This window comes from Takifugu rubripes, chromosome 1 (assembly GCF_901000725.2).
Source record: "Takifugu rubripes chromosome 1, fTakRub1.2, whole genome shotgun sequence".
Classification (NCBI taxonomy): Eukaryota; Metazoa; Chordata; class Actinopteri; order Tetraodontiformes; family Tetraodontidae; genus Takifugu; species Takifugu rubripes.
Window position 1 is genome coordinate 14176304 of NC_042285.1, and position 27285 is coordinate 14203588.

At 40.1% G+C, this 27285-nt stretch overlaps 3 protein-coding genes across 6 annotated transcripts; 1 reads left to right on the forward strand and 2 right to left on the reverse strand.

The window, feature by feature from the left end:
• Positions 1 to 347: 347 nt before the first annotated feature.
• On the reverse strand, positions 348 to 13625 carry mcm3ap (minichromosome maintenance complex component 3 associated protein). Of its 3 annotated transcripts, XM_029846238.1 has the most exons (28): positions 12173 to 13625; positions 11794 to 12008; positions 11091 to 11172; positions 10839 to 10992; positions 10108 to 10301; positions 9888 to 10027; positions 9130 to 9327; positions 8642 to 8910; positions 8324 to 8486; positions 7949 to 8106; positions 7528 to 7751; positions 7072 to 7274; positions 6432 to 6532; positions 6143 to 6274; positions 5959 to 6075; positions 5633 to 5785; positions 5120 to 5317; positions 4950 to 5018; positions 4744 to 4878; positions 4447 to 4582; positions 3904 to 4159; positions 3700 to 3797; positions 2638 to 3022; positions 2273 to 2518; positions 2067 to 2196; positions 1629 to 1811; positions 1155 to 1302; positions 348 to 713 (listed from the first exon to the last, which is right to left on the reverse strand). In XM_029846238.1, the coding sequence occupies exons 1-27, from the start codon at positions 13371 to 13373 to the stop codon at positions 1155 to 1157; spliced, it is 5688 nt and encodes a 1895-aa protein (XP_029702098.1). In that variant the 5' UTR covers positions 13374 to 13625; the 3' UTR covers positions 348 to 713. The 3 variants fall into 3 exon arrangements, with proteins under 3 accessions (XP_029702098.1, XP_011615225.2, XP_011615224.2); XM_011616923.2 differs by lacking the exon at positions 348 to 713 and having other exon boundaries at positions 792 to 1302; positions 5959 to 6072; XM_011616922.2 differs by lacking the exon at positions 348 to 713 and having other exon boundaries at positions 792 to 1302.
• Positions 13626 to 13677: 52 nt separating this feature from the next.
• Positions 13678 to 15395, forward strand: LOC101061982 (ybeY metalloendoribonuclease). The gene is made up of 4 exons (XM_003976034.3): positions 13678 to 14252; positions 14325 to 14456; positions 14884 to 14952; positions 15205 to 15395. Exons 1-4 carry the CDS (start codon positions 14043 to 14045, stop codon positions 15298 to 15300), a joined length of 507 nt encoding a protein of 168 aa, XP_003976083.1. The 5' UTR covers positions 13678 to 14042; the 3' UTR covers positions 15301 to 15395.
• usp37 (ubiquitin specific peptidase 37) lies at positions 14975 to 26516 on the reverse strand. 2 transcript variants are annotated; one of them, XM_029846372.1, is made up of 20 exons: positions 26496 to 26516; positions 23633 to 23848; positions 23305 to 23455; positions 22833 to 22921; positions 22422 to 22537; positions 22121 to 22198; positions 21505 to 21660; positions 21066 to 21197; positions 20426 to 20549; positions 19782 to 20029; positions 19115 to 19232; positions 18843 to 18922; positions 18597 to 18761; positions 18125 to 18231; positions 17831 to 17991; positions 17547 to 17607; positions 17286 to 17401; positions 16981 to 17050; positions 16602 to 16740; positions 14975 to 16397 (listed from the first exon to the last, which is right to left on the reverse strand). In XM_029846372.1, exons 2-20 carry the CDS (start codon positions 23801 to 23803, stop codon positions 16286 to 16288), a joined length of 2394 nt encoding a protein of 797 aa, XP_029702232.1. In that variant the 5' UTR covers positions 23804 to 23848; positions 26496 to 26516; the 3' UTR covers positions 14975 to 16285. The 2 variants fall into 2 exon arrangements, with proteins under 2 accessions (XP_029702232.1, XP_003976082.1); XM_003976033.3 differs by lacking the exon at positions 26496 to 26516 and adding an exon at positions 24712 to 24840.
• Positions 26517 to 27285: the final 769 nt, after the last annotated feature.

Consider the following 27285-nt stretch of genomic DNA (forward strand, 5'->3'; position numbering starts at 1 on the left):
ATAATGCTGCCACCTACTGTACTGGAGTGTGAAAGACTAGATTCTAGAAATCTCAGATTGGCTCATTAATTTGTGCTTTTTGTGAATCTACATTTTGTGGACAAGTGTGGGAAAATGTCTTTATAAAACTACCAAATAGAAAAACAATGATATATCAGCTGAATGTAATAAAAAACAGTTCTCCTTTTGTGCAAGGAGAACTGTTCCTTTACCTGGAAGAAACCTTGAGCAAGGCTCACGTGGGGGAACTTCCTTTTAATAACAGCAGAAGAGGTGATAGGGCAGGGTGTGGACAGAACGAGAGGAAGAAAAGATGCAACATGCCAGTAATTTGTGATCGAAACCTGCTGTGAGCGAGAGAGAGAGAGAGAGGGGGCGGGGGGGCAGACAGACGGACTGACGGACAGAAAGACTGGAAAGATTATACTGGTACATAACAAGGTGTTGATCATTTAGATTGGGTTGGGCTCAACAGTCCAATCCATCAGGGTTTCCTGATCTACCCAGAGATTCCAGTTTCTTTGGTGAAAGTCGTCATCTATCTTGTAGAACTGGTTTGATTTAGGTGACAATCTGCCCGAGATTAGAGCCAAGTACTGAAGTGCATTGTATCCTGGGTTGACATGCACATTAAGCCTTTTTCCACTGAAGGACGCTCCACAGCCAGGGTCTTGTCATTGTAATAGCTTGTTAAATGATTTAATGATGGGGGGCTTTTGCAAGAACAAAAACAAGGAAAAAAAATAGAAATGCCTTTTCAAACTGCAGAATGACAAAAGAACACTACACAATTGTGACCCACAGAACTTTATTACTTTCAAAACAATCCTCCACTTTAAGGATACGGATGTTAGCTGATTTACACAGAAAACCAGTCACACAATTTATCACTACAATTGCTCAATCCGTGGTAAAAGCAAGAGTAAAAACATTTGAGGTTAATGTCTATAATAAACCCCCGAGTCATAAAAGGTACAATGGTGTGATCTATGACAACACACTAACGGTTAAACAGCCAGAAAAAAGGATTGTTCCTGTTGAGCAGACTACTTCAGGCTGTTAGCTTGCTCTTGTTCTGAACCCCCCCCCCCCCAAAAAAAAGTAAAAATCTTATGTGCAATGATCCAAAAGTATGTTCTACGGTGAGGGTGTACCTATGGGATGGTGGCGTCTCGAGTCTTGGCTGCCGGTGTATATGTTGTTGATAGAGTTGTAGACCCCAAAGTGTGTGATGGAGGAAAAAGGGTTGAAATGTGGTCCAACGGGTCACTATCCAGCCATCGCTGAAGCTGATCCGTGCACCTAAGACAAACCAGGACAAGTGCAGAATGTAAACCATGATTTAGAAATAAACCTCTTGCGGTGTAGTCTGATAACAACCACATGATAACCGTTAACAGGACTGTAACACAACAATTTCCCCCCTACTTTTTAACTCATCTACTGTTCTAAGAGGTTGACAAACAAATGAACCGAATTAAAAATTTTAGGAAACCATTTAATTATATTGCATGTCATCAATACAAAATCACCTGCTCTGGTTAAACATGTTAAATTCAATCCCTTCTAAAATAAAGGACCCTCTGGACATCAGTCAGAGCACATCTATAACCTTAAATTAGTGCTACCTTTGGCTTTCTCTTCTCTCTTCATCTAAGCTTTGCAGGACTCTGTGGCCCAGCAACTCCTGTGCTGTTGGAGTGTGTGTGTCCAGAGAGGCTGTAGAAGTCTCTGCCAGCTCCACAAGACTGTGAAATGCTTCTTGCCCAAAGGACAGTCTGCTGGGTACGGCACAAGCAACTGAGCCCATTCTAAGAAAAGTAAAGAGTCAATTATTGCATTAAAATGAGCAGAAGACGAGTCGAATTTCTGAATAACAAATCTAAAGCACATTTGTTAAAATAGTACCATGTTCTTGGTGGATCTTCAGCAGTAATTACCTTATTTTTTTAGAACATTTATGGACTTTTTGTAGCACTACTCTGTTGCTGCAGTAGCAATGGCACAATAACGTACAATTCTTACATAACTGAGCAAGTGCTACATGTGTTTGTGGCATTTCTTACTCTTGGCTCTCCTGCAGTTTCTCCTTATGCGTCTGCCTAACCACCTGAGTCCATTCTTCAGGGGACTTGAAACCATTTAATGACTCCGCATGGAAATAAACCAGGATCTCACCATTATCTGTTAGAGCATCTGCAACAACAAACAAAAACTATGACACAGGTCATCAGACATACTGACTGCTATTGAAACTAACAGATGTCTTCACCTTCATAGTCAGGTGGTCCAGGAATCTGCCAGTCTCGCAGCTTCTGGTCTATGCAAACCAACACTATATTGTCCCAGGGAATCCAAGTGACGTCAGAACACATGTTTCCAGGGATTAGTTTGCCCTTTACTCTGACTCTTTCCAGAAGGTTTTTTAGCCGTGACATTAGAAGTGGTTGACTGTGGCCTGTGAGTGGCACCTGAGCAGCATAACTAAAGACTGAGGAACAGAGCTCTGTCCAAGAGTCTTAAGAGAGTGTGTAAAAGACAGAGAGAGAAGGGTTCATGATGGGAGATGTGAATACTTTTTGTTCAGTAAAAGAAGCGTGAGTTTAGGCTTTGTAGTGTTAGTTGTCAATCACTGACCTGTGACAGACAAACTGTCCCACTGCGGTAGCTGCAAGCTGAGAATGGCTTTGCGTATCCAGGCCTGGTGATGGACAAAGTTCCAGCCCAGATAAGGGACAAATTCAGGGCTCTCGGGTTGCCAAAACTCACAGGGAGGCAATGTTCCCATTTCTGGGGGCGTAACATTGTTGGCAATGTGAGTCAGGACAGCATTGTACAGGCTGATGACAGGTGCAGGGTGCACGGAGGGAAGCTGTGCAGCCATTCGCTTCTGGTGCTCGATGAAAACTTTGGAAATGAACTCGTGGTTCAGTGTGACTTCTACCAGCTGCTGCAGAGTCTGACAGGACAGGGGGATGGCTGGAGGGGCACGGGCAATGAGCCATCTCATCACCTGCTTTAGCTGAAAACAAAAAACAGGATGTTTTGCAGAGTTGCCAGTTGAGATCACACGGTCAACACAAACTCTGAAGAGTAACTTTTTTTTTTGGTTCCAGATTTTCAAATACAACACTGATGCCTTAGATGCTTTCTCATACTATCTTAGTGCTCGCAACATGAAAATAAGTTACTGAAGACATGTTAAAGTGAAGGCAGCAATTGTAAACATTACATGATTTATATTTCATGTAAATATGCACATTTAAACAAAGACTCAGAACGTTGCACAGCTTAAATGAGTGATGTCCCTGTTTATAAGCATCAGTGAAAATTGGAAAAACAGAGAATGATGTCCCCCTCTTCAACACTAGATGGTGATATGCCCCCTTTGGCAGGTTAATGTGGTCCCCTTTTCCGGCTGACATATTATATACAGTATATCACATAATAAACAACTGGATTTGGTTTTCTTGAATGTTTCTGTTTATGCCTTGTCTAGTTTGTCTTTAATCAAGCAATACATGTGCCATCTTATTCAGGTATGGAGAACACCATCATTTACATTTACATGCACACAATTTCAGTTGTCCAATTATGGTTGACTTGAGGCAAAAAATAGTTTTTTTGAAGTGTCGACTAATCTGCTATCATGGAAATAAAAGCCTTAAAACAACCAAGAGAGATGAAATTATGCACTACCTCTCCACATCCCCGTAGGTCACATGTAGACTCTGGTATGAAGAAGAATTTGTACTCTGATATAAGGTCTTCCTGGACCAGTTCTTGAAGCAACAGAGCTGAAAAAGGAAATAACCAAGAGTTGTATTTACTATAGTGTTAAGCTTAATGATTATAGGATTAAGTACATGACGTATAATTATTCTTTGGTCCTGTAAAAATCACCTTCTTCAAGTTTCTGTGTAATCCCAGTGTCAGATCCTGGTATGAGTATGACCAGAGGCAGTGGCCCCTGACAGGTACTAGCCTGCTGGAACTGCTTTAGTTGAAGCAGGGCTGACAGAAGAGGCACATCTGACTCATTCTCCTCTGTCTCTTCAATGGATGTTGAAGGAAGAAGCATAATCAGAGCTCTTGTCCCTTGGAACTCAAAACTCTCCATTTTGGACATGCCTTGTTCATTCAGAGGGCCCCGTAGAGCCTAGAGGAAAGAAAACCCGATATAGTCCATCAGTAAGACAGCTGAAATCAGAGGGATGGAATCCCAGTCTAAAACCACACAGTCCTTAATGTCTTGCATTGACCATTGGAGGAAAAGCAGGGTATAAATAAATGATGATATATTTCCCCAGACTTTTGCCAGACAGTGTAATAACATTAAACGCATATGGAACTAAACCTAGAGGATATTAACAACAAAGTGTAATGTACAAATTTGTTGTCTCATCTTTATTGGCGAGTAGACCATGACCATGGGTGTGTTCTCACCTTTATGCTAATGTGCACTCTGTGAAGACATTGTTCTTTTTCCTGAATTGTGTTAGCGAAATGGATCGTCCTCAGTGTGCCATCAGAGGGCTCCTGGCTCCCACCAAATTTTGTCTCAAGCCATTCTGACAAGATTCTGCAAAGAGCAGAGGACAAATATAAAGGTGGAAATGCTTATTTATTTTTAGACAATGGCTCTACAAAGACATTTCGACATGACACAAACACACGCGCCCTGTAGCAAAGCATGCCAAATTAAAAATGGTTAAAATTGAGTGTAAATGATGATATGCTTACCTATCTGAAAGGTTGCTCACACTATCATGATAACTGGGCAAGAGGAGGACCGCTTTCCAGAAGATATGGTCACCTGCTTTGGAGGTATTTTCTACCACCAGTTGTGGCAGGTTGAGCGGCAGCCACACAGCCTCACTGAAAGAAGCAGAACAGAAACGTCAAGATGTTTCTTTCTACAGTAGTTTAAAGACATATGCATGACTTACTCCAGCAGCTGCTGATAGTAGAAATGGACTCTCATCTGCTGGAATACTTCTTTTCTCAATTTCAGCAACCTGTAAAATCAAATAATGTGTTACTTTACATAATGGACCTGAAACTTAAATGACCTGCATAAACCTGCAAATGTAAATGCACAGACAGAGCAGTAACAGACCTAGTGCTTGAGATAGCTAGTGTGCCTGCGTTACCCAAGTGTACGACACCATGGGCAAGTTCTTCAATGCAGGGCTCCAAAGGTGCGCTGGGAACCAAAGCCCTCTGTTTACGTAGGGGGTCAACAAAGCAGGGAGCAGCAGGGAACACTCGCATCTGTCTCTTCAGCTGTTGACGAAGGGCCACAACTTTGCGCCACCTGATGTTGCAGACGAAAACAGATTTCAGACATTACTTTTTAGAGGATGTAACCGGAATCAATGTGCAGCTTTTAATTATTTGATAAAACTAAGTTTGAATGATCTTGTTTCAGGATGGTCTCTCTTGTTTATACCTTAGCAGACAGGAAACTAAATGGGAAGGCTAAGTTAGAAACACACCACTGGAGTCTGTCCCTATAATGAATGACAATATTTCTGAAAGTGTGCAATATTAGCAGTGGCAACCTGTGTAGGTTTGATGCAAACAGATAACATCGGCTTTCCTGTCTGCCACGGATGCATTCAACATTTACCTGTCAATGTACTTCCGGATGCACTGCAACTTTGCTTCGAGAATGTCTTCAACCAACGCAGTGATGTCTGCATTCAAAGTCTCTTCCACTATAGTTGCGCAGATTTGCTCCGTGCATTTTGCTACGAATTGGGCCTTCTCATCTACTGCTTTCCTGGAAAGAAAATCTCTTTAATAAGTACACCTATATTTTAAAAAACATTAACAATAACACATCACACAGGTTCTGAAAGTCTTAAAGAAATATTTTGTCACTTAAACTCAAGCACTTTTGATTTTTTTTAGATGATTCCACACAAAAAATATGATAGAGTTTTAGAGTCTTACTGTATCTCTGAGATTGCAATAGCCTTTAAGGTCTCATCCAAAACTTCAAGGACAAGTGTTGTACAGAGAGAGTGACTGAAGTTCATCAAGAAGGCTTCATGCTCCTGTCTCCTTCTGCTGAACACAAAACAATGCATTGAATCATTATTTTGCCTCTTTCTGGTTTACAAATCATGTGACCAACCTGGCTTCTTCAAGCTTCTGTTTTTCTTCTGTAACTCGCAGTCTCTCCTTTTCTATCTCCTCTGACGAGATCTCCTTCAGTAACTGTCCCATCACCTCACTGAGCACAGACTCTGTGTGCACACTACTCTCCCTGAGGGATCAAAAATAACAGAGCAAAGTATTGGGCATGATAATGGAAAGCATATGTATAGCTCCACAGTGACCAACTGGTCAACAATTTTAACTGATAAGTGTAAAAAAGTACAGTATTGGCATGATGAATTAAATGTGGAACATTTAAGACTTACACAATAGCTGTTGTGACGTAGCAGACACCATCATGGGCTACCTCTGTGACTGCTTCTGCAACCACCTCATCAATCACACACTCCAGTACACTTGCAATGTCCTGCATGTTGTAACAGAAACACCAAAGTTACTACGATGCCCTGGAAAAACATCAAGGAGCAAAAACTCTGAGTGCTATACTACTATTTTAGTTTGCACAGGACTGTTGTCAATACTATTTTACGATCAGCTGATCCAGTTGATTGGCCCCGTTTACACGAGTAGGTTTTCAAAAGAGAACGTGACACTTCTGTCATGTTTCGGCTGTCCGTTTACACAAAAAGGGCATCTTTCGTCCCTGAAAATGGCTCTTTCTAAAAACAGGTACAAGAGTGGAGCATTTTCTGGACGTTTCTGCATGAATGCATTCGTTTTCAAAAAAGAGAAAATGATGGCAATTCCAGCAGCTCGTTCCAATGTAAATAGGATCTAATGTACCACAAATAAACAAAACAGCTTGGAAATAATATAGGCAGATTTACTACATGATACAAATCATGGGAAAACACACATGTAAAAAGTATATTTGCACAGCATGGTATCTATTATGTTTGATTTGTTGCTAAATGCTATGAGAGGAATTAGAGACCCCTCACTCACCTCGTTGTGGTACACTGGTTTGGGTGATGATGGTTTTACAGGCTGAGGATGAGATATTGGCAAGAAAAGCTGCTGGCTTTCTGTGGATTCGTCCAACATGTGATACGGCTCTGTGAGCTCTGTGATCTGGTCTTTCATGCCTGCAGGCTGACCAAATACAGCGGAGGTGTCCACAATCCTAACCTCCAGCTTTGGATCTGCAGCTGATAATTAAAAACACTTTTAGAGAAGGAGTAAGATTATAAACTCTTTTCAGATGTGGAGACCGGACAATTAGTGCAGCTGGTTTTCATAATGTGTCCACTGGTTATTTTTTACCAGTTGTAGTAAATATTAACTGTAGGACAGAGTATTGATGATATGTACTAACCCTAAAGGCTTGGGCAAGTGCAACATTTTATCCAGTGTCAGAAATGTCAGTGTAAAAATAATTGGTGAAAGCATCCACAGAAATACCTTTAAATTGGCCAGTGGTGGCTTCAGCCACAAGGGCCTCACCGCGGTACTTGTTCTGGGAGTCAAAGCTGCATACAGGGTTGTGTTGGGGTGGGCTTGGAAGGGGCCCGCCATTAACTACCTCTCCAACCAAAGCGTTTTTCTTTGCAAGGATTATGTCAGACTTGTTCGGTGACAAAGGTAGGTCCGGCTGCTGATAGCTTATGCGACTCATCTCTACAAAACTATGGACAATAGAAATTTGACGTTAGAGTTTTAGAATACATATAAATATAAAACTGTGTAATGATTTACTCAGAAAAGCATGCCTTTAACCTTTTTTTGTTCAGAAAACAATAATATTTGGGCTCACACATATTCACCATCTACAATGAGGTACTGGAAATGATTGAATGTTCTGAAACATAAAATTAACACTCACGTGTCATTGATGATCAGGCCATGGTGATGGATGAAATCAATTGCCTCTGTAGAGCTATTAAACATTAACATCCGAACTATGTCTTCAAGTGGAAATGCAGTTGATCGTGGCCCAACTGTGTGTGCCAGGTTCAAAGTCTGCAAGGCCTTAGCTCTGACCTGCATTGAGTACACATACACAAAACTAATGACCCTGCTGCTCAATCCTCATTTACAATTATCCTAAGTGCATAATTGCGTGCATATTGCAGGTTTTTACACATTACAAACTGTATATGTAACTGTCTCACTTGATCTTCATATTAACTGATGCAATTTGATACATTAAATCAACCTTAAAAAAGAAAAACCTTCAAGGAAGAGAACAACTGCTTACCTGATTAAAGTATCGGTGCAAAAGACAGCTAACCAGGTATGAGGCTCTTTTCACCAACTTGAAGAAACGCACAAAATTGTTGCTGTTGACTGCAGCAAATGCCTGGACAGCCAACTTTACCTCAGGAGAATTGCGCACCTCCTCACGAAATTGCTGCACTTCCCTGCTCAGACAGAAATTTATAAACGTATTAATTCACAAGAAACTCAAAATGCATGCACATTTTTGTTTTTCTCTCTTTGAAAATAAGTTGGGTGTGTTTACATATTGCAAAGAGAGTTGAAATAAGAGAATTAATAAGTGACTCATGCATCTGACCGAAGTATGTCGCCGTCGTTGAGTCTCAGCAACACGCTGTACTGCCGAAATTCTGCCTCCCTGCAGCAGTAGACTTGGTGTGTGGCCAGGTCCTGGTACATTTCTTTGAGACTTTGGAGACACTTTGTCATGTTCTCGTTGTTGATTTTGGCATCAAAAGCTGATATATGTTCCTCACACAGGTGGTGAGCACAGTGGATGTGGAAGCGTGTGCACTTCTCTATCAGAGACACCGTGTCTGGGCAGCACAGGTGCTGCTGAGTGATGTCCTGTTGGAATGATGAACCACCTTTAGTCTTAAAATGACTTGTTAGTGCCCCAGAAAGAAATGCAATTAATAGTGAATGGGGATTGATTGTGAATAATTTAAATGATTCCATAGCAGCTTTGATTAATGTGATAAAAATTACAACAGGTTGACAGCCCAGGTTATGAGACCAAAAATAATTCACTAATGAGATATATGATAGTTAAAGATTGCCACTCACTTTGCGTATGCCCCGAGTCCGATTCCAGACAAAGTCATACCAATCTCTGTAATTTTCATTGACTTGATCCATGATCTGAGTCACCAGATAATTCATAGTCATGCAGAGTACAGGAAGGGGGCGCAACTCATGGGGCAGAGGCTCCTCCTGGTCAGCCGATGAGCGACTGTACTCCTTTACTGCGGCTGTGTGATCCACCTAGTAAGGACACAGAGGGTTTCTAGAAAGCTCATGTGGTTTTTGAGTGTAAATCCACTGCTTTTATAGTGTTTTTCCACCCTTCTTCATCATTAAAAGCACTTTAAACTCATCTATTCTCACTCAAATTCATCTCGTGGTGGCAACAACTATCTCTAAAGACATCACCGACCTGTAATCAGAGCATATTCAAAGACGTTACACCATGTCTGTGCTACTAACAAATACCGTATGCTCGCTATTTACAATCGATGTCCACATTTCTATGAAAACCAAAATAATTTGGTTGAACTAAATGAACTGTATTCCATATAGAAACTATAATTGTCTTTTAGATGTTCTAAGAACCAGAGAACCCAGGCAGAACAGGTACAACATGCCACACCCACATACGATAGATATCTTCATTGCCATTGTCCATTATACAGTGACATTTTTGTAGAAAGGTCCGGAGCCTAGAAATGAGCCTGGAACCATCTTGCTTTCAGGCGACATTACAAACTATCATTACAGTTCTGCTGGCCTTCTCACATTAAAAAACATTTAATGAATAAAAATACCATCTCGGTGTCTGGGATGACTTCAAATACGCTCAGTTGTTTCCGTGTTTCCCTCATGAATCTCTCCTTCTCTGGGCACATGTCAGGACATGTCCCCACAAACACCTTTGACATGTCTAGGTCTGTCCTCTTTGGGCGACCTGTGTTGACACAAAGAACAACAGGTGTTTGTTCATGCCATGTTGGCAAGTGAACAGACCACTGTAGAAGGTGGCCTCACTTTGACGCAGGAGCTTGTCTCTCTGTTCCAGGAGGCGGTATTTTTCCTCAGCTGTCTCGGCCACCTGTCCAATCAGGTAGGAGAAGGATGAAGGGACTGGACATTCCAGGCTCTGGCTCTCAGTTGTGCTCTCTTTCTGAGGTTCAGTGTTGAACTGTTGAGATTTGGCCATTAGTGACCTCTTCACTGGCATACTGTGAAGGACAGGGGACAAGGACAATTCCAGTTAAATGCAAGAACGTATATAAAACAACTCCTGTAGAACACTTTTGATGTCACATAATGTACCATTTGTCATTGGTTTTTAGTATGTATATCTGACCTGCAAAAATTGTAAATTAAACTCTTTTCCAAACATTCTGATGTTAAAAATCACCACAGCAACTGGACACTCATCTTCAGCCCCAGTAGACATTATCAGACTAGGTGCGCAGGCGATTCTTCTATGGATTTCTTTGTTCTTGAACAAATAGTTTACTGAGAATCAGTAATGAAACTATCAACCTGAAAATTATGGCTTAATTTAATGTAATTTTTCAAATATTATCAGCCCAATCATACACAAAAGGCACATGTTAATGATGCATGATGTGATGCTGCATCAGTGGGCCTTCTTTTCTATTAGTTTCCTGAATTTGCTTTGGTGTGTTCCAAGATATAAATGAATAAATGTTCAAATCCATGCAAAATAACTTGATTTCTGTCTATCGTAACGCATGGACAGGTTTTACCTTTGGCTTAACGTTGCTGCACTCCTGACAGGGGAAGAACTGAATGGAATTGTTTTATATGGAGAGGAAGATGCCTTGGACTTGGAGTCCCCCTCACTTCCCACCTTTGCCTCTTCTGTCCCTGTTGCAGGTCTCCTCCAGTTATCACTTGGGCCTATTGCACCAAAATCTGTTTTAGAGGACTGTTGCTCGTTGTAGGAAGTTAATATCCACACACACTCTTTTTTTTTTGAAGTGAAATAAAATACTTACTCTGCTTTTTTCTCTGCCACAAAAGAAGGAGCTCCTTGTTATGGAGGACTTTACCTCTCTTCTTGGCTTGAGCTGCAGCTGCCTAAATGAGGTTATGGTTGTGAGTTTACTGAATGATGCATACGTTTTGTTACCCCTGCCCTGGGCCACACATCCTGCACCTTGAGTGCGTTGTTTAGGACTTTGTGAAAAAAAGCCTTTTATTAATGTTACTAATGACTATATAACTAAAAGCTAACTAAAGGCTATATAACCAAAAAATTCTGCCTCTTCCAAGATCACGACACAAGCAGCTCCGACACGCACAAGATGTAGGAGGTGTGAACATTCTAACCTATAAACGAAATAAAAACGTGAGTAAGCCACAGGCTGTGTGGCCCAGGGGTTAGTCTGCAATGGGACAGATGACCATATTTTGGAACTATTCCTTTGGCCAGACGAAACTGACATGTCAGGGACCAAACAATAAATGTCACAACGACTCACATATACAGTATTAGGATTTATCTTCGGAACACTGCTTACAGCTGAAGAAATTTCTTTCTCTGGCTGCAAGGCAACCATTACCTGAATACTCTACTGCCGTATTTCTTAGAATTAAAAGCAGTCACCCCATCATCATTATAACTGTGGTATTTGCTACAAAAAATAACCAGTATGGTGTAAACCTCTAACAAGGACACATAGCAACAAGTTAACTCACGTGATCATTAAAGTGGACTGTGGCCATATTCTTTGCAGGCCGACAGAAGATCTTACGGACTTTGCCAAAACGGCCAAAGTGCTTCTCAATTATGTCCTTCCTGTTGAGGTTTGCCGGCACATTTTTGCACAGAATGATGTTGCAATCAGTAGGCGAACCAGTGGAACTCAATGGGGATTTTGTTTCAGCATCTGGGTGCAGACTAGTTCTTGAATCTGTGAGGAATTAGTCATATGCAGAAAGCAGGATGAGTATTAGTAAATAAAGTAAGTTATCCATTCAATTGATTAAACCTAATGAATACAAAGTTAAATTTTACCAGTAGGGTGTTGCCTTAATTTTTTTAAATCAGTACATATCCACAACATATGTGACTTACCTGACCCCTCAGACCTTTGCAGCTGGTCCATGCTTTGTTGTGGCAGATCTTCAGGTGATGTATCTGATGCAATACTCTGAACTTGAACCTGTTCCCTCTCTTGCTCCCTCACTGCCAATTGCTGCGATGTTCCCTTTGTCACTTGATACCTCCCAGGATTATTTCCATCTCTGCCAAGATCATTTAATGCTCTGCTGAATATACCTCCTAATGGGCCACGGGGCCTCATAAGCGGCCTCTTTGTCAGACGGGCAAGCGAATCTCCTTCTGCTGGGACGCCCTCATTTGTGGTAGACTTCTCTAGGACAGTGCTACTAACAACTGTACCCTCCTTACGTTTGGTGCCTCTACTAAAGGATGTAAATAAATTAGTGTCTTCAAGGTTCTGCCCTTTCTCATCTGTGTTGGCATCTGCATTAATCTTTGTACCACCAAACAGGGAAGACTGTTCAAAACTGGTTCCCTTAAGAACAGTTGTTGTCTGGGGCTTGGAAGGTTTGACCGAGAAGCTGAACGATGATGGTGTGGTTGGTTGGGTGGTGGATGTCAAACTGGTTGTACTAGAGAGCAGTAAAGGCTGCGAAAAAGTAAACTGTACGTTTGTGGAGCTATTGCCAGTTGTAAGAGGATTGCTTTGAGCGGACGGGGCTAAAGACGGCTGTGAGAAGTTGAAGTCCACAGGCATTGACTTGGCTCCAGTTAAAGAGAAGAAATTTGTGGAGGTGCTGTTGCTTTTTAAAGTACTGGAGCTTGTTTGGAACTCATTTGTGCTAAAAGCTGAGTCGGGCACTGCAGAACTTTGAGTTTCTGGGCCAGCACCAAAGATGGGTTTGAACAGTGATTCGTTGACAGGCTTGAAACTGAAGTTGGAGGAAGTAAAACCTTTGTTTTCAGCCACACCGGAAGATGGAAATGCACAGGTAACACTCGTGGATGATGGATTTCCAAACACAGTTCGTCTTTTTACTGCCGTCTGTCCAAGGACTGAGCTAACACCTTCTGACAAAGGCTGCTCAAACACTGTTGTCTGATTCCCTCCAGTCACCGTGGTCACCGGTGTAGTTGGCTGGCCAAAAAAGGTATTTCCTTGAGGAGAAAACTGTCCAATTGCAGAGGCTTGATAAAGTCCAAAGGATTGTGGCTGACCGTCAGAACTTGGTTGTCCACCCCGGGAACCACCAAATGGATTTGACGGGATCATTTTTAAAATATACTTCGTAATAGTCAGCACAAAATAAGCCTACTCTTCAAAGTAGAATATCTCAACTGGCTTTTGAGCAAAATTGCAGCATACGATAACAACAAATGCATTACATTGGGCTCGGAACGATTGGGAGTTGTTTCTTCCGAAAACACCGAAAGTATTGTAGCATAATGCAACTTTTTGACATACCAGAATCTCAGTGTTTGCGCCTTTTGGTTAGATTCCCGTCGATTGCTTTGCCAGTTCAACGTATGTTGAATATCCGGTTCCGGTCCGACATCAATTGCTTCCCCTGACTACCAAATTCTGTTCCGGAATTTAGAAGGATTCTTTTTTCTCATGAGGCTCCTTTCGATATAATCAAATAGTTTCTTGATTAAGTGTTAAACATACTGACTGGATTTACCAGACACATTGTTAAAATTTCAACTGTAGCTATTTGTATGTATCATTTTGTTTTGAAGTGTCCGGATTGTGGCGATATTGTATCTCATAGCCGGTTTATCAACCGTTTAACCTCGAGAGTTTTGTTTTATTATTATTACTACCGTGTATAAGTAGGAGGTTCGCGTCATCTTCATTTTTTTCTATGTCGACGTGCGCTTTATCTTAAGCCTTTATTTCAGCCCATTTCTTCTCTTTATATTTGGGTATGTTCGTTTTAAAATGGGAATTGTGCTGCAGAATCTCCAAAAGATAGTGCCTGTTAAGCGATCCAGGCTTCGCAGGGATGTAGAAACGCTGACACACATAATGGGAATACAAAAATTTGACCTGGGCATCATTTGTGTGGATAACCGCAAGATGCAACAGATCAACTCCCGTTACAGGAATAAAAGAAGTCCCACGGATGTACTGTCCTTTCCACTTTACCAGGTAAATTGAGATTGAGTAGCCACCACTTCTATTCAATGCTGAATGATTTTGTGTTGGTTGATGTGCTTTTAGGACTTGAGACCTGGAAAACTACCATGCCCTCTCCACAAAGACGAGCTGAACCTCGGGGACGTTTTCTTGGGTGTGGAGTTTGTAATGTCACGGTGTGAGGAGGAGTCCTCGGACCTTTACCCGGCCCTGACTGTAGGTGTTTGTTATCTTTCCAAATTTAAACAAACCTCAAGCTTTTCAATGATTTAAGTAACTATTGAGGATTTTTCTATCCTAAAATTTAGCAGATAAAATATGCCAGCTCTCACAAAGCACTTGAAAGTAAAATTACAGCATATAAAACATCATGGTGTCAAATTGGTACAACATATTCCTTTTAATATCAGCTGAAATGGAACCTGTTGACCCCTTTTAAATGTTGTGTCATGTTTAGAACTAAACATAACCCTATACAATATAGACCAAATCACTGATGATTATAATCACACTGTGTCAGTGGTTCCTATACCTGTTTATCCCACTTTGCACCACATTAGAAAATGTGTCTGGAATAGTAAATGTATCATATAGCACTTTTCTAGCCATCTCCTTCACCAAGAGTTGCGCTCTCTTGGTTCAGGTCACTGCTGCACATGGTATCTGTCATCTGTTGGGCTTCAGACATGAGACAGAGGAAGAGTGGAACGACGTAAGTATGAAGATTAAAAAAATATGAAACATAAACCAGTTTAATTTGGCTGATACATCCATGTTCCATCACATTAATAGAATCTAAGTCTTCTTATCATGTGAATTATTAATGATTTTCATCACCATTCACAACAGCCATTTCATCTCTCAAAAACCTTTTTCAGTTTTTGCTTTAAGTGGTTCACTGTAGCCCAGCATCAAAGAACGTGGCAAACTTTTTTGTCTTACACAAGTTATGCTTATTTTGCAGATGTTGCAGAAAGAAACATACATTTTGAATGAGTACAACAGACTCACAGGAAGTCATCTGGTGCCACTGACAAAGAAATCTTCTCAGAAAAATTAATCAGCTGCGTGTTGCAGACCTCATCTGCAATTATGCACTTTTATAATGGCAGCGTGACAAGAACTGTAATCTGTCCAATTAAATATATCATTTATAAAGCAGGTCTGTTTGTTTTTTTCCAAACACCAGATCTCAATCTATAAGGTTGTTTACACTAGAACAAGTTGCTGTTCAAAGAGGTGTGCACCAAATATTGTACATACTAGTTTTAATGCCAAGACAGTAGTTGACGCTGTATTTGTGTGACATGCACTTGTATTGAGAATAATATCAATGTGTTTCAAATTATTGTGACCAATTATTGCCTGTAGCGGGATCCTTGCTACAATTTTATGGTCTTCAAGCCTGCAGTATATTTAAGGTTGCATGTTTAATTTGGAAAACCTATTTGCAAAAATTAGAGCAATTTTAAAATCCACAGAAGTACATTCATTTTATTACAACATTAAATAAGGCCCAAGATCCAAACAGACTCTACTCTAGTGCTGGCCTTTCCTGAAAGAGGGGTAGCACTAAGCATTTCATTCTCTCCACTTCCTTGTTGGCTCATTGTGGTAAATAAGATTAATGTTATGTTGTAACGTTAAAGATAAGATTTATGAAACATATTTTTGCAGGTATAAAGGAACGACCCATTCAGAGAATCAAAAGGCTTTCCTGCATCCAAACCCAATATAACTGCTTTAGTTTGGCTTTGGTTTAAATCAAGAATTATGTGTAAAGTGCATCATGTGTTATCTTGACTTTGGCAGGTTTATAAATATAGAAGTGTACAAATGTAATATTAACGTAGTAATTTCTCCAACCTTCTCAGCAACGTTGATTTCGGAGGCATTACAGTTTATCCTACAGAAACAAATTGGAATAATACAATTTCTTTCTAGAATTTATCCACTTTACATTTAAACAGCCATGTTGGTTTAGTCGCTAGTTTAGCTCAACAGTTAATTGTCCCAGAGAAAAGCAGAGCACAGCAGGACAGCAGTCAGTCCTGTTTAAATGTGAATCGATTCACAGGGGTGGAGCAGCATTGCTTCCTTCCTGTGGTGGCGATGCCTCCTGATTTCTCCATTTCAGACAGTTGTTCCAACACATCCCTGAAGACACACATCATAGCTGAATTGCATTGCATACATAAATCTTGCTTTAACTGTTTCCTTATATTTCTTAAATCTCTGTGTGGTTCAGATTACTGAGTGTTCTTCATAACATACCAAACCTGCTTACAGGCCACAAATACTACAAATTTCCGATTGGTATTTTTAGATATACAAATACAACACATTATTGTCACAACTCACTTGTGCATGTAGAAGAATATGTAACCGCTGCGATCACGGTCCCGCTGAACAACAGCTTCCTGCGTCTCTGATACCTCCAGGTCATTGTACGTCAGCCACGACTGCTTCTTCGTGTCATACACATCACTGATGTAATGACCTTGTGTGCAGAAAAATGAAATTAATTGAAGCACAGGATTCTGAGTCAAGTGAACTGCATCAGCAGCAATAGAGATGGGACAAAATACACACACGGGGAGAAAGTTAATCTTAATACTAGACAGAGGGGAAAAAAAACAGCTGCTCATGCATCAGAATTTGAATTTACTGAAAAAGGGTGGCATCATCATCATCATCATCGTCCCGAGTATTTTCACAACTCAGGTACAGCAAAGCTCACCAGAGGAAGAGCTGCCTCCAATGTGACTGACGACACTGATGAGTCTGAAAGAGTTGGCCAGGTCTCCACTCTGTGAAGCACAGAACGTGGTTAAATAACAATAGTATTTATACCTAGAATTTATTTTAGCAATAGAAACAGTTGAATGTTATTGCAAAAAGTAACAGTGTATTGTCAAAGTACATGATGACGTCACAGTCAAAATGGTGACTGGTCAAAGTCCAGATTTTGATAGAAAGGTGATCTGCTGTTAGTAACAACGCTGTAAAAAGCAGCTCGATGATATCTGATATTTTTAAAATTACCTCAGCATTTCTCTTTGGGCTCTCATCCTCTGCCTCGGTCCAGTCAGTATCCATCATGTCCTGATTTCCAGAGTCATCATCTGAGCACAACATCTCAGGCAGAGACCTGTTAAACTCTGTTGGGATAGAATTAATGCTTAGACAAGCTATTAAAAACCACTAAATGATCACACATCTACTGACAACTAAACTAATTTAAGTTTCAGATTGTGCAGTAAATCTCTCAATATTTCATCAAACATGAAATATGAAACATGAAACCTTGCAGACTGAGTTCTGTAGCCCTCCTCAGATCATCCTCCTCCCTCATCTCTTGGGCTGCCTAAAATAAGAAATGTTACATAAATGTCATTACTCATTAAAATAGAAACATTTAAGACACTATGTTTGTTTTTTCAGGTGTATATTGTGATATTTTAGAAGTTACCATTTTTAAGTAAATTCTTTCATTTCAAGACTTTCCCCCATTTGGCAGTTCACAGAAAATTAATAAAAATTCCCTGCAGCACCATTAAAAAAAGAGAAACAGGTGGTCTTCTGCTTACACACTCCATCAGACTCTGGGTCAAGGCCTGCTGAAGTTCCTGCTCTTCCCTCTCCTGATTACGATTACACTGTGAGTCCAGATCTCTTTCCCACTGCAGACCCTTGGGGGTTTGGTTCTCCTTGTCCTCGTCCATGGTCATGTCTAAGAACTCATCCATGTCTACACAATATTAAAAGACACTGCTCAGTATACCACACATCAATTAGAGAACGTTAGACCTGTAGGATGATTACAAACAGGGAATATAGACCATAACACTCATTAAGTGTGTAACATCGTGATGATGGATTACCAGCTGGCTGTCTGGTCTCAAGTAGATCTGTAATGTAGGCCAAGTCTTGAGCCTCTGTGTCCTCAAATCCTGTATCAGGGCTGCTCCATGGTTCTTCCTCAAAAGGTCTACACACAGAATTTGATCATTTTTTGATATATAATCTAAACCAAAGTATTCACACCTCGTAACTATGACAGATCTTTAAGTGTGTCAAACAATGTGTCAGCAAAACTGTGAGAATGCAAACACTATAGTAAACATTTTAAATGATTGAGATTCAACTGGATTTTCCTGATTGTTGTACTCTTATAAAAAATACTCATGTGTTTTTATCTTGGCAAAATGGTATTTCAACAGTTTTACAGTTTTTAACATTTATGGGAAACATAGCAAAAAATGTTTTACAAGCTTTATAAATACTGAAGTAGAGTTGAAGATCTGTCTTTAACAGAAAAATGATTTATCATGTGGCACATTTCTCATGTCTTACATGGAGGTTTGAGTGACCCAGCTGATACTGACAGGAGGTTGTGTGACCTGGGTGCAGTGGGACAGCAGAGTCAGGTACCGAGGAATCACTACCCGCTGACCAAGCTTGTTGTTCAGAGACAGCTGAGGGTCGTAGTTGTAACGTTTTAAGTGTAAAATGAGCACTCTGTGGCAAGAAGAGAGCAAAACGTTGAGTAAAATTTGGAGTATAATAGTGTACCAGTAGGTAAACTGGAGAGGTCCATACCTGGGCAACTTGCTGAACTTATGAGAGACAGTTGCTGCTTTTCCACTGCACTTCTCACAAGAGTACTCGATCTCCTCCATCTGCAAAACATAAGCATGTCTTTTTTTTTTCTTTTTTACATACAGCTATAGTTAAGCCAGTTCAAACTCAAAATAAATAGAATGCTTGGAAAACAAGGTATCTGTGCCTTTTAATACTCCATCATTAACTACGATTAATAAAAAACGATCTCATATTGGAAGCCTTTAAAAAACAAAATAAAGAACACTTGCCCTAAAAAAAAGATCCAGAGAATCTTGAATAGAACAAAGAGTGAGTTTTTTCTTTCTGCGTGGTAGATCAATGGACAAGTCATTGAACCGCTCGTGCTTGGTCACCACTTCACCGCAGCTGCAGAGGAAAAGCGAGAGATGATATTTCATGATCTTTTCACAGAAGATGATGCTGATTTGTTGGGACCTTATAATTATAAACAAAAATGAATAGAAAGAGAAATCATTTTGTCACTGCACACTGAAGAAGATGAAACCGCATGAGGATTATATACACAAGTAGTAGGCACATTGATACAACTTGCAGCACCTTGCAGATACAGTAAATCTGGATAGGCTGATACAACTCGACGGAGCTCCTAACCCTTTCATTTGGCCTGATTGTTATGCGTGCAGTATATCCTTGCAGTTGTACTTATTTGGTTGTTCAGACTTTGCTGTAAAAACCTTTATTGAACATGTTATTCCATTTCTTAGTGTTTTGTTTGTTTTGGTTACATTGCTTCTAACTTGTATTTAATGTGTCAATGAGCAACCTGAGGGAATCGATTATGTGCACAAGTGAACTAATGCATATAAATGGTGGTCCTCAAACATCATTGACCACTGATTCAGATTTCAATACCCCAAATGCAGGACAGAGAAATGCCCCTTATGCTGGTCTCACCTTTTGCAGGTGATGGTATGCTGCACCTCAAACTCCATGTTGTTTACCACAGGGCAGGTGTAGATGAGGGCGGGGCCCACCTCTTTAAGACCCCCCGACCTGGCTGTTGACGAGACAGAGTCCTGGCCACCCTTACCACCCGTGCGGACAGGTGAGGTCACCATAGCCTCATTTGTCAAACTTTTATTGACCTTTGCCACCTCCTCTTTTAATTGGTCCAAACACTGGCAAAGGAACTCATGCGCATCCTGCAGAAGAATGCAAGGAATAATCTGAGTACAAGGAAAATAAATAAAAAGGAGACTGCGCTGCTACTTTTTTATCAAAGTAGAACAATTATTATGAATATTATTAGATGCGGTGGAAGCTCAGTTTGTAGGGATTGGGCTGAGAAGCGGAGGGTTCTCGGTTCAAGCCCTGGACAACACATGGAAGGTGTTCTGGTAGTAGGGGGAGGTGTCAGGACACCTTGAGCAAGGTACCAAACACCCAAATTCTCACATAGGGTCCTGCAAAGGCAACTCATTCAGAGGTGTACTCTGCATTTGCCCATATTCAGCTGGGATAGGCTCCCGTGACCATAAAGTGGTTAAGAATTTTTTTTTTTTTTAAATACTAATAGTGGTAGAGTTTAATGCACTTACATTTTGCATGTTTCCAGAGAAACGCTCAACTGTAGAGGAGATGGCATTCTTCACTTTTCTCAGAAGGTCTTTTTTAGTCTCAGAGCTTCCTACATCCTTCTTGGCCAGGAGATGAACAAAACACCTGCAAGCGGGGAGAAAGAATTATTTCCAAAGAGGCAAGTTTATAAGCAGTGAAAAAAAAATGTTATAGGTTTATTCCTTTTTTGTATCAATGACTTGACAAAAAGTTCAAGATCTCAAAATTGCTAACTTTTCAAAAAATGTTTAAGGTTTGAGTTTAGCTATACTGCAAAGGCATGGCAAATCAATTGGGCTAACTATAAATGTGTGCACTAACCCTCTCCACCATTTCCTCTTTGAAATTTTTTCCTTTAATCTATGTTGCACAATATTGCACGTGGTGCAAAGTAGTTTGCCATTTTCACGTGTTAAATCAGGAAATTTACTTGTAAAATTAGTTTGCAAATGAGTGCAGTGATTGGCTGGAATTATGGAAAAGCTGCCATGATTGGAGGAGTGCAGACCCACGTGATTTTAACATGCAGTTCTGATGTCAGCATTTATGCCCATGCCCCATCTCATCACTCAGTGGTTATTCCACATATAAACTACATTTTTAACATAAAAAAACAAGTACCTGATAAGTCCATTGATCGATACCTTGCTCCAAGGAACGCTCTGACTAAGCATGTCTTTGGAGAAGGAAGGGACACTGAAGAGTGACTGCAGTATAGCATTCATGTAACAAGTGTTCCCCAGGTTGGAGAATCTGAAATGATTTTCAGTGATAAGATGAATTTTAAAAAAAAAAAAGAAAAAAAAAAAAAACTCCCTCTTAAATCAACAGTCTCTATATATTCAAATTTGATTAAAGGTATACTTGAAACTGTGTGGGACAAATACACAGGAGAGGTTTGAGCCACCCCCTGGCACAATCATCCACTCATACATTCAGTAAAGTTAATACATAAACATTTAAAGGGCTTGTGTTACCATTCATTTTAGATGCTGTGACTATCATCGAAATCACAACCAGTAAAAGTACATGTATACGCTCTCTGTTCTCTGTTCCTCACCCTTGTAGTGGAGGCTGCGGTTGTGCCGGGTTGGAAAGTCTCGGCTTTCTCCAGCCACCATAGTCAATGGGTCTGTGAATTCTCTTAAAGGGAGTGGAATGATGGGGAAGCGAGTTGGAGCCAGTCACTGTGGTAGTCCGTGGAGAACTGGATGTCCTTTCAAGATAATACAGATATACATGACCATGCCCATCAGGGAAGCAGAATATCTTTAAAAAAAGTTCCCATCAAAAATCACAGAGCACACAAACCCCATCAGCTATCAAAAGAAAAGAGTAGAGACACATAAGTCAAATAGGAAACATTTTATTATTTGCCCTTGATTCAGGGCACCTCCACCTAAAGACACCCAAAAAAGATCACCAATGGCAATAACAGCATCACTTCTCCAGTTGGATATTTTCCAATTGTGAAATGCACGATTCCATTTCAACCTTGTGAAGCTGATGGGCTTAAAAGGCAACAATGACCTTTACCCAAATTTAAAATTAAAATCAGAGAAACTTTAAGAAAGAAATTAGGAAATTATTCCTAAATGTCTAGACCTGATCAGAGTTCTTCTATAATTAATAATTCTAATCATTGAGTGGTAGAAAGAAAGGGACGCTGCATTTACCTGGAGGAGCCCTGGTCCTTAGGAGGTTCCTCCACTAGGTCACTTATGTATTGAAAGGGCCTTTTTCTTTTCTCGTTTCTGAAAACAGTAACAGGCAACAAATAATGACGCAGTGTAACATACATGGATGCAGTCCCTCACTTACAATTTTAATGACTTCATATAATTTAGCTGACACGACTCGACGAAAAAATGTAGGGTTTGTGTAGAAAGAATATTTCTTTCTTAATTAACGCCCACCACATCGACACTAAAGGAAAGCACTCATTTAAATGAACTTAACCAAGACTTGCTACAGTACCTATTCTCAGAGAGTCCAGTGAAGGACGGAATGGCGGCGGGTCTACTTGGACTAACCAAAGGCTTCTTTTGCACCGTGTCCACCAGGCACTCTGTAGCTCCCCACCTCGGTGGTTTCTGAAAGATATTAAACCTTAATGCGTAATTACAATTATCAAAGGCCAATTCCACATTAAGGTTAAAGGTGCCGTAGCAGAATCGGACCAAAAAAATAATTTAAAAAAATGAATTCAGAAAACAATGAAATTACAAAAACGTACACATACTTCAGACTAGCGTTGAAATATAAAAGGAAAAATTTAATTTGCCAAATATCAATGTTTATTACAGTACAGGCCTGAGTGTATACCTTTGCTTTATTATACTCAACTGTTAAATATATGGTTCATGTTTCAAGTGGGTTGTTTCTCACCTGTGTCTCAGCAAGGGGCCTGGATTCATTTTTCAGAGAGCAGTTCCCAAGCACACCAAAGTTTCCACTTCCGTTAAATGATTTTCGAACTTCAAGGAAAGGAGATGGTGTGCCGATTACAAATTACTGTAGTTCTTTTGCGATATTCTGGCAGTACTAATTTCCCAGCTGTTGCTGGTGAGAAACTAAAATTTCCCTATACAGTTCTCAAACCATATTAAGTGTGCAGCCGATTCTACATTTTATCAAAAACCTTTAATCAAGCTGCTTGTAAATCAGCTGAATTTTTTTTTAAAAACTAAAAAGGTTTTTAAACTTTTCCACAACTTTTATTTCCTTACATTTTAGCAGAACATTCATTTCAAACAATGCTGTCTTAAAGAGAATATACTTATTTAACACCAACATCATGCCTGTACAAGGCAAATAAGTTAAGCTTTGCATTTCTTCATGTGGCAGAAAGTGCAGTTACCTTCTTTCTCCTGCTTTAATTTTTTCAGGTATTCATAGGTCCGCTGTACCAACATCTGGGGCACTTTATCCAGGACAATGACGCTACTGTCCTTCAAGTTTAGCTGTATGCGGCTCAAATTTTGGCTGAATGTCTTCAGATTCTGATTCAGCTGCAAGCAGGAAAGTCAAATTAAAATCGTTGAGGTGAGACACACAAATAAGCCATAACATTATATTCAGCTTTCTTATATTGTGTTGGCTCCTCTTTTGCAGAGCAAACAGCTAATCAATAGTCAAAACATGGTGAAGAAAGAACAAATAAAATCCAGGGTACAAAAACAAAATACCTGAAAAATCTTCAAAGTTCCACAGTTGAATCTTAAACAGAGAGAGATCTTGTTATCCTTTTCCAGGATTTCAAATGTTCCCTCTCGCCATTTGGTGGTTCCCAGGTCTATGCTACTGAAGCGGATCTGGACAGTGCCACTACTGGAGACTATGGGTCCAGTTTGTGCCATGGTGTGGAATACAGACAGAAACTCAGATGCTGGATCTGATAAAGCCTGCATGGGGTGAATGACAACAACAGTCGGTACTGTCAGCATTTATCATAGCCTGTAACGGATAAAAAGATAGCTGTCGAATACCGCCAATGCCCTGTCAATCTTGCTATTAAATAAATCCCATTAAAAATCAATTATATAACCATGATTTCAGAATCCCCCTCTGCAGTGTTGTGGGAAAAAAATGAATAAATACATAAATAATGTTTGTCTGTGCATGTTCCAAGCACACAAGGATCCCACTGGCAATACTTTGTGGTTAGATCTGAAACTACACAAGGTTAGTGCAGCGTTCGCACGTACCTTTACATAAAGTTATTTAATTTCAAACCTATTAATAGCAGCATCCCTAACAATACCAGAGTTGGGAAATGTATTTAATAATTACTATGCACAATTAAGCCTAATTTCGCTGCTTTGGTTAATTTCTAAATATGAATCTATTGTATGTGCCACGTTACAATTAAAGAGCTTCACTTAATTTAGAATCATACTTAAATGCAAAACACAAATACATAATTTTATGTATAATTGTAAGTTAATTCAGTCAAAAGATAGCGACTTCCGGCATTAAACTTTTCAGCATCACGGTAGGAAAGACGAGAAGCTCTACGACCATAACTCATGTTTTTAAAGTTAGCAGGTTAATTGATCAACATGATATATGTATAAATATATTTAAAAGTCATAGGCTACGCTGTCGTTGTTGGAGTTACACAACAGACCATTACAGTAACACATATTTAATGGGTTGGCAAAACGGACGAGCCCAATGTTCAGTCTGCTAATATGCTGTCTGCAACTGGTGCAACCAAAAAACACCCAACATATCATAATTTCATAACGGCGCCTCGCATTTGTACCTGCCGAACAGATGTGGCGGTGAGGAAAACAGTGATTTCGGAAAAACCGAGGATCCCAAACTGGAGCTCATCAGGTTGTGTTGAACTGCTGTATCGTGGCGCGTTTTTGGTCACGTGACGGGCGACGCGTGCAGCTGCTCAGCGCCTTCGCCGCCATGCGAATCTCGCGATTGGTTCGTTTTGTCACGTGACGGAATCGCGCGTGCTGCGTTCTAACTGTTAGTTATGTTGAGGGCTTGCGTGTGTCAAACTGCGTCATTTGTGATGAATCGGCAGAAAAATAACTATTTTGGTTACATTAATGATCCCTCAATTATCTTTTTCAGCTCATGCACCAGGGAGTCCACCCAACATATGTGTGTGTGTGTGTGTGTGTTTACGTGGTTTTCATTCTCTGATGATGATCTTAAACATTTTCCAGGAGTTGACCTTTGGGGGATTTTGGATTCCTATTAAACCACAGCCAAGCAAATGCTGCCATAGCACCACTGCTAATACAAATGGGAAGGTGATCTGGTACCTGGATCCTCCTGTGAAAGGAACTGAGGAACGCCCCCTTCGCCACATCCTGAGCCACCCATAAAACTTTCTATTTCACTAAAATCCACAATGTCAATTACTGCAATAGAGCATATGTCATTAATCTAGCAGCAACATTTAAATGTTTCCTAAAGCAAAATATAATCAAACTGTACAGTATATAGTGTTACAATCAGACGTGCCAAAATGCACTCCTCGCTGGTTATTATCATTATTATCATGTCCACTTGAAACCATACAATCATCTAGTGCGGTCAAACAGAAAATTGCTATACAATCCTATTTATCAGACGCATCAGACGTGCATGTTTCCATTAGAAAAAAAAAATTGAATTGAATCCCTGTCACTCATTTGGTTGTTGTGGCCCCTTGGGACAGCTAAGGTGAGCCTTTGAGGCAAATAGAGATAGAATAGAGATAAATATATATATATATATATATATATATATATATATATATATATATATATATATATATATATGTGTGTGTGTGTGTGTGTGTGTGTGTGTGTGTGTGTGTGTGTGTGTGTGTATATATATATATATATAGAGAGAGAGAGAGAGAGAGAGAGAGAAAGAGAGGGTTTGCCAGTACTACATTTCGTACTGAAGATTTTATGATATTATTAAACAATGATGCTCAACAATGAAGCAGTGGGACATGTGCATTGTTTGACTTGCTTTTTGATTGAATATGATTGAAAGAGCAAAATTTCAGGCTTAGTATATGGGCACAGACTGCTGCAATCAGATTTGCCAAATAAAACACAAGGCCTTCGACATGAGCTCATGTTTGTGTTATATTTTTTTGTGACATCCTGAGACCATAATTCAAGGTAGTGTAATCAAAAAGAAAGTGCATGGTGAATCAAATCAAAAGCAATAATGGACCAATAAATAACCGCCATGATTCCCCTTTATGTTACTGACCACTTAAGGTTCTACTGTGTCACTGAAGCCTTAAGTCATCACCAAGGCTTCCATCGGTCATCAGTGCTGTTACATACTGTGCCAATGCTTTCAAGATTCAAGATGTACGGTACTTTATTCATCCCCGTAGGGAAATTGAATTGTAGTAGCAGCCTAACGTGGATTAATATAACTGTCTAGGTTTTGTATTTACAAAGTATAGAAATAGAATAAATAAATACAAATAAGATTAAAATGTCACACCCAGGAACCTGTAAGATGAGACTATTTCCACATCTTTTCCACTAATGCAGACTGGGGAGGGAGGGGACTTACTTTTACTGAAATCCACCACCATCTCCTTTGTCTTGGTCATGTTGAGCTGCAGAAGGTTCTTCCTGCTCCACCTGACAAAACTCTCCACAAGGTCCCTGTATTCATCCTCTTGTCCCTTCTCCACACATCCGACTATGACCGTGTCCTCCGAGTACTTCTGGAGATGACATGTCTCAGAGTGGTACGGGAAGTCAGCTGTGTAGGTGGTGAACAGAAAGGGGAGAGCACAGTTCCTTGGGGAACCCCTGTGTTGCTCATCAGGGGGTTGGTGTCGAGGTTAGACAAGCGCATCTCCTGTCACCTGTCTGCTTAATCAGTGCCATTCTCCAGAAGTGACAGGAAAAAAAGAATCTCACAGCAGTGTAATACCAATCACGCAGTTGCCCATCTTTATCACCTTGGTCATGGTCACAACACTTTCCTGAACCAATTTACTGGAAAGCTGCACTACTTCATGAAGCTTTAGTTCACATCACTACTTACCAGACCTGATTGCCACCACCACCGCAGCTTGATTGCAAACTACAGTCACATCACTGGGTAGCCCTGCTGAGTACCTTGTTTAGGTGGGAAATACTTTAAATAGTCACCATAACATGCCAAAATCAGTGAAAATGGAGCCTTATAAAATAAAGAAATTGTTTGCTAAATCTGGTTCTTCCCCCACCCCCTTTTCTTTTTATTTTTCACAAATAGTTTAATCCCGAATGCTTGGATTGTCCTCAAAGGTGAAAACAAGAGAAAAACTTTCTTTTTCTTGTTTTGGGAGGACACCTGTGAATGAATTATA

Coding starts and splice junctions, on each gene's coding strand:
- LOC101061982 (XM_003976034.3), top strand. CDS start 14,043: ATGGGAATTGTGCTGCAGAATCTCCAAAAGATAGTGCCTGTTAAGCGA. Junction 14,457..14,883: donor ACCTTTACCCGGCCCTGACT/GTAGGTGTTTGT, acceptor CTCTTGGTTCAG/GTCACTGCTGCACATGGTAT. Junction 14,953..15,204: donor CAGAGGAAGAGTGGAACGAC/GTAAGTATGAAG, acceptor CTTATTTTGCAG/ATGTTGCAGAAAGAAACATA.
- usp37 (XM_029846372.1), bottom strand. CDS start 23,803: ATGGCACAAACTGGACCCATAGTCTCCAGTAGTGGCACTGTCCAGATC. Junction 22,922..23,304: donor ATTAAAGCAGGAGAAAGAAG/GTAACTGCACTT, acceptor CTTTCCTTGAAG/TTCGAAAATCATTTAACGGA. Junction 17,051..17,285: donor GCCCAAAGAGAAATGCTGAG/GTAATTTTAAAA, acceptor TGTGCTTCACAG/AGTGGAGACCTGGCCAACTC.
- mcm3ap (XM_029846238.1), bottom strand. CDS start 13,373: ATGATCCCGTCAAATCCATTTGGTGGTTCCCGGGGTGGACAACCAAGT. Junction 11,173..11,793: donor CAGTCCACTTTAATGATCAC/GTGAGTTAACTT, acceptor AACCTCATTTAG/GCAGCTGCAGCTCAAGCCAA. Junction 5,019..5,119: donor CTAGCTATCTCAAGCACTAG/GTCTGTTACTGC, acceptor TTGATTTTACAG/GTTGCTGAAATTGAGAAAAG.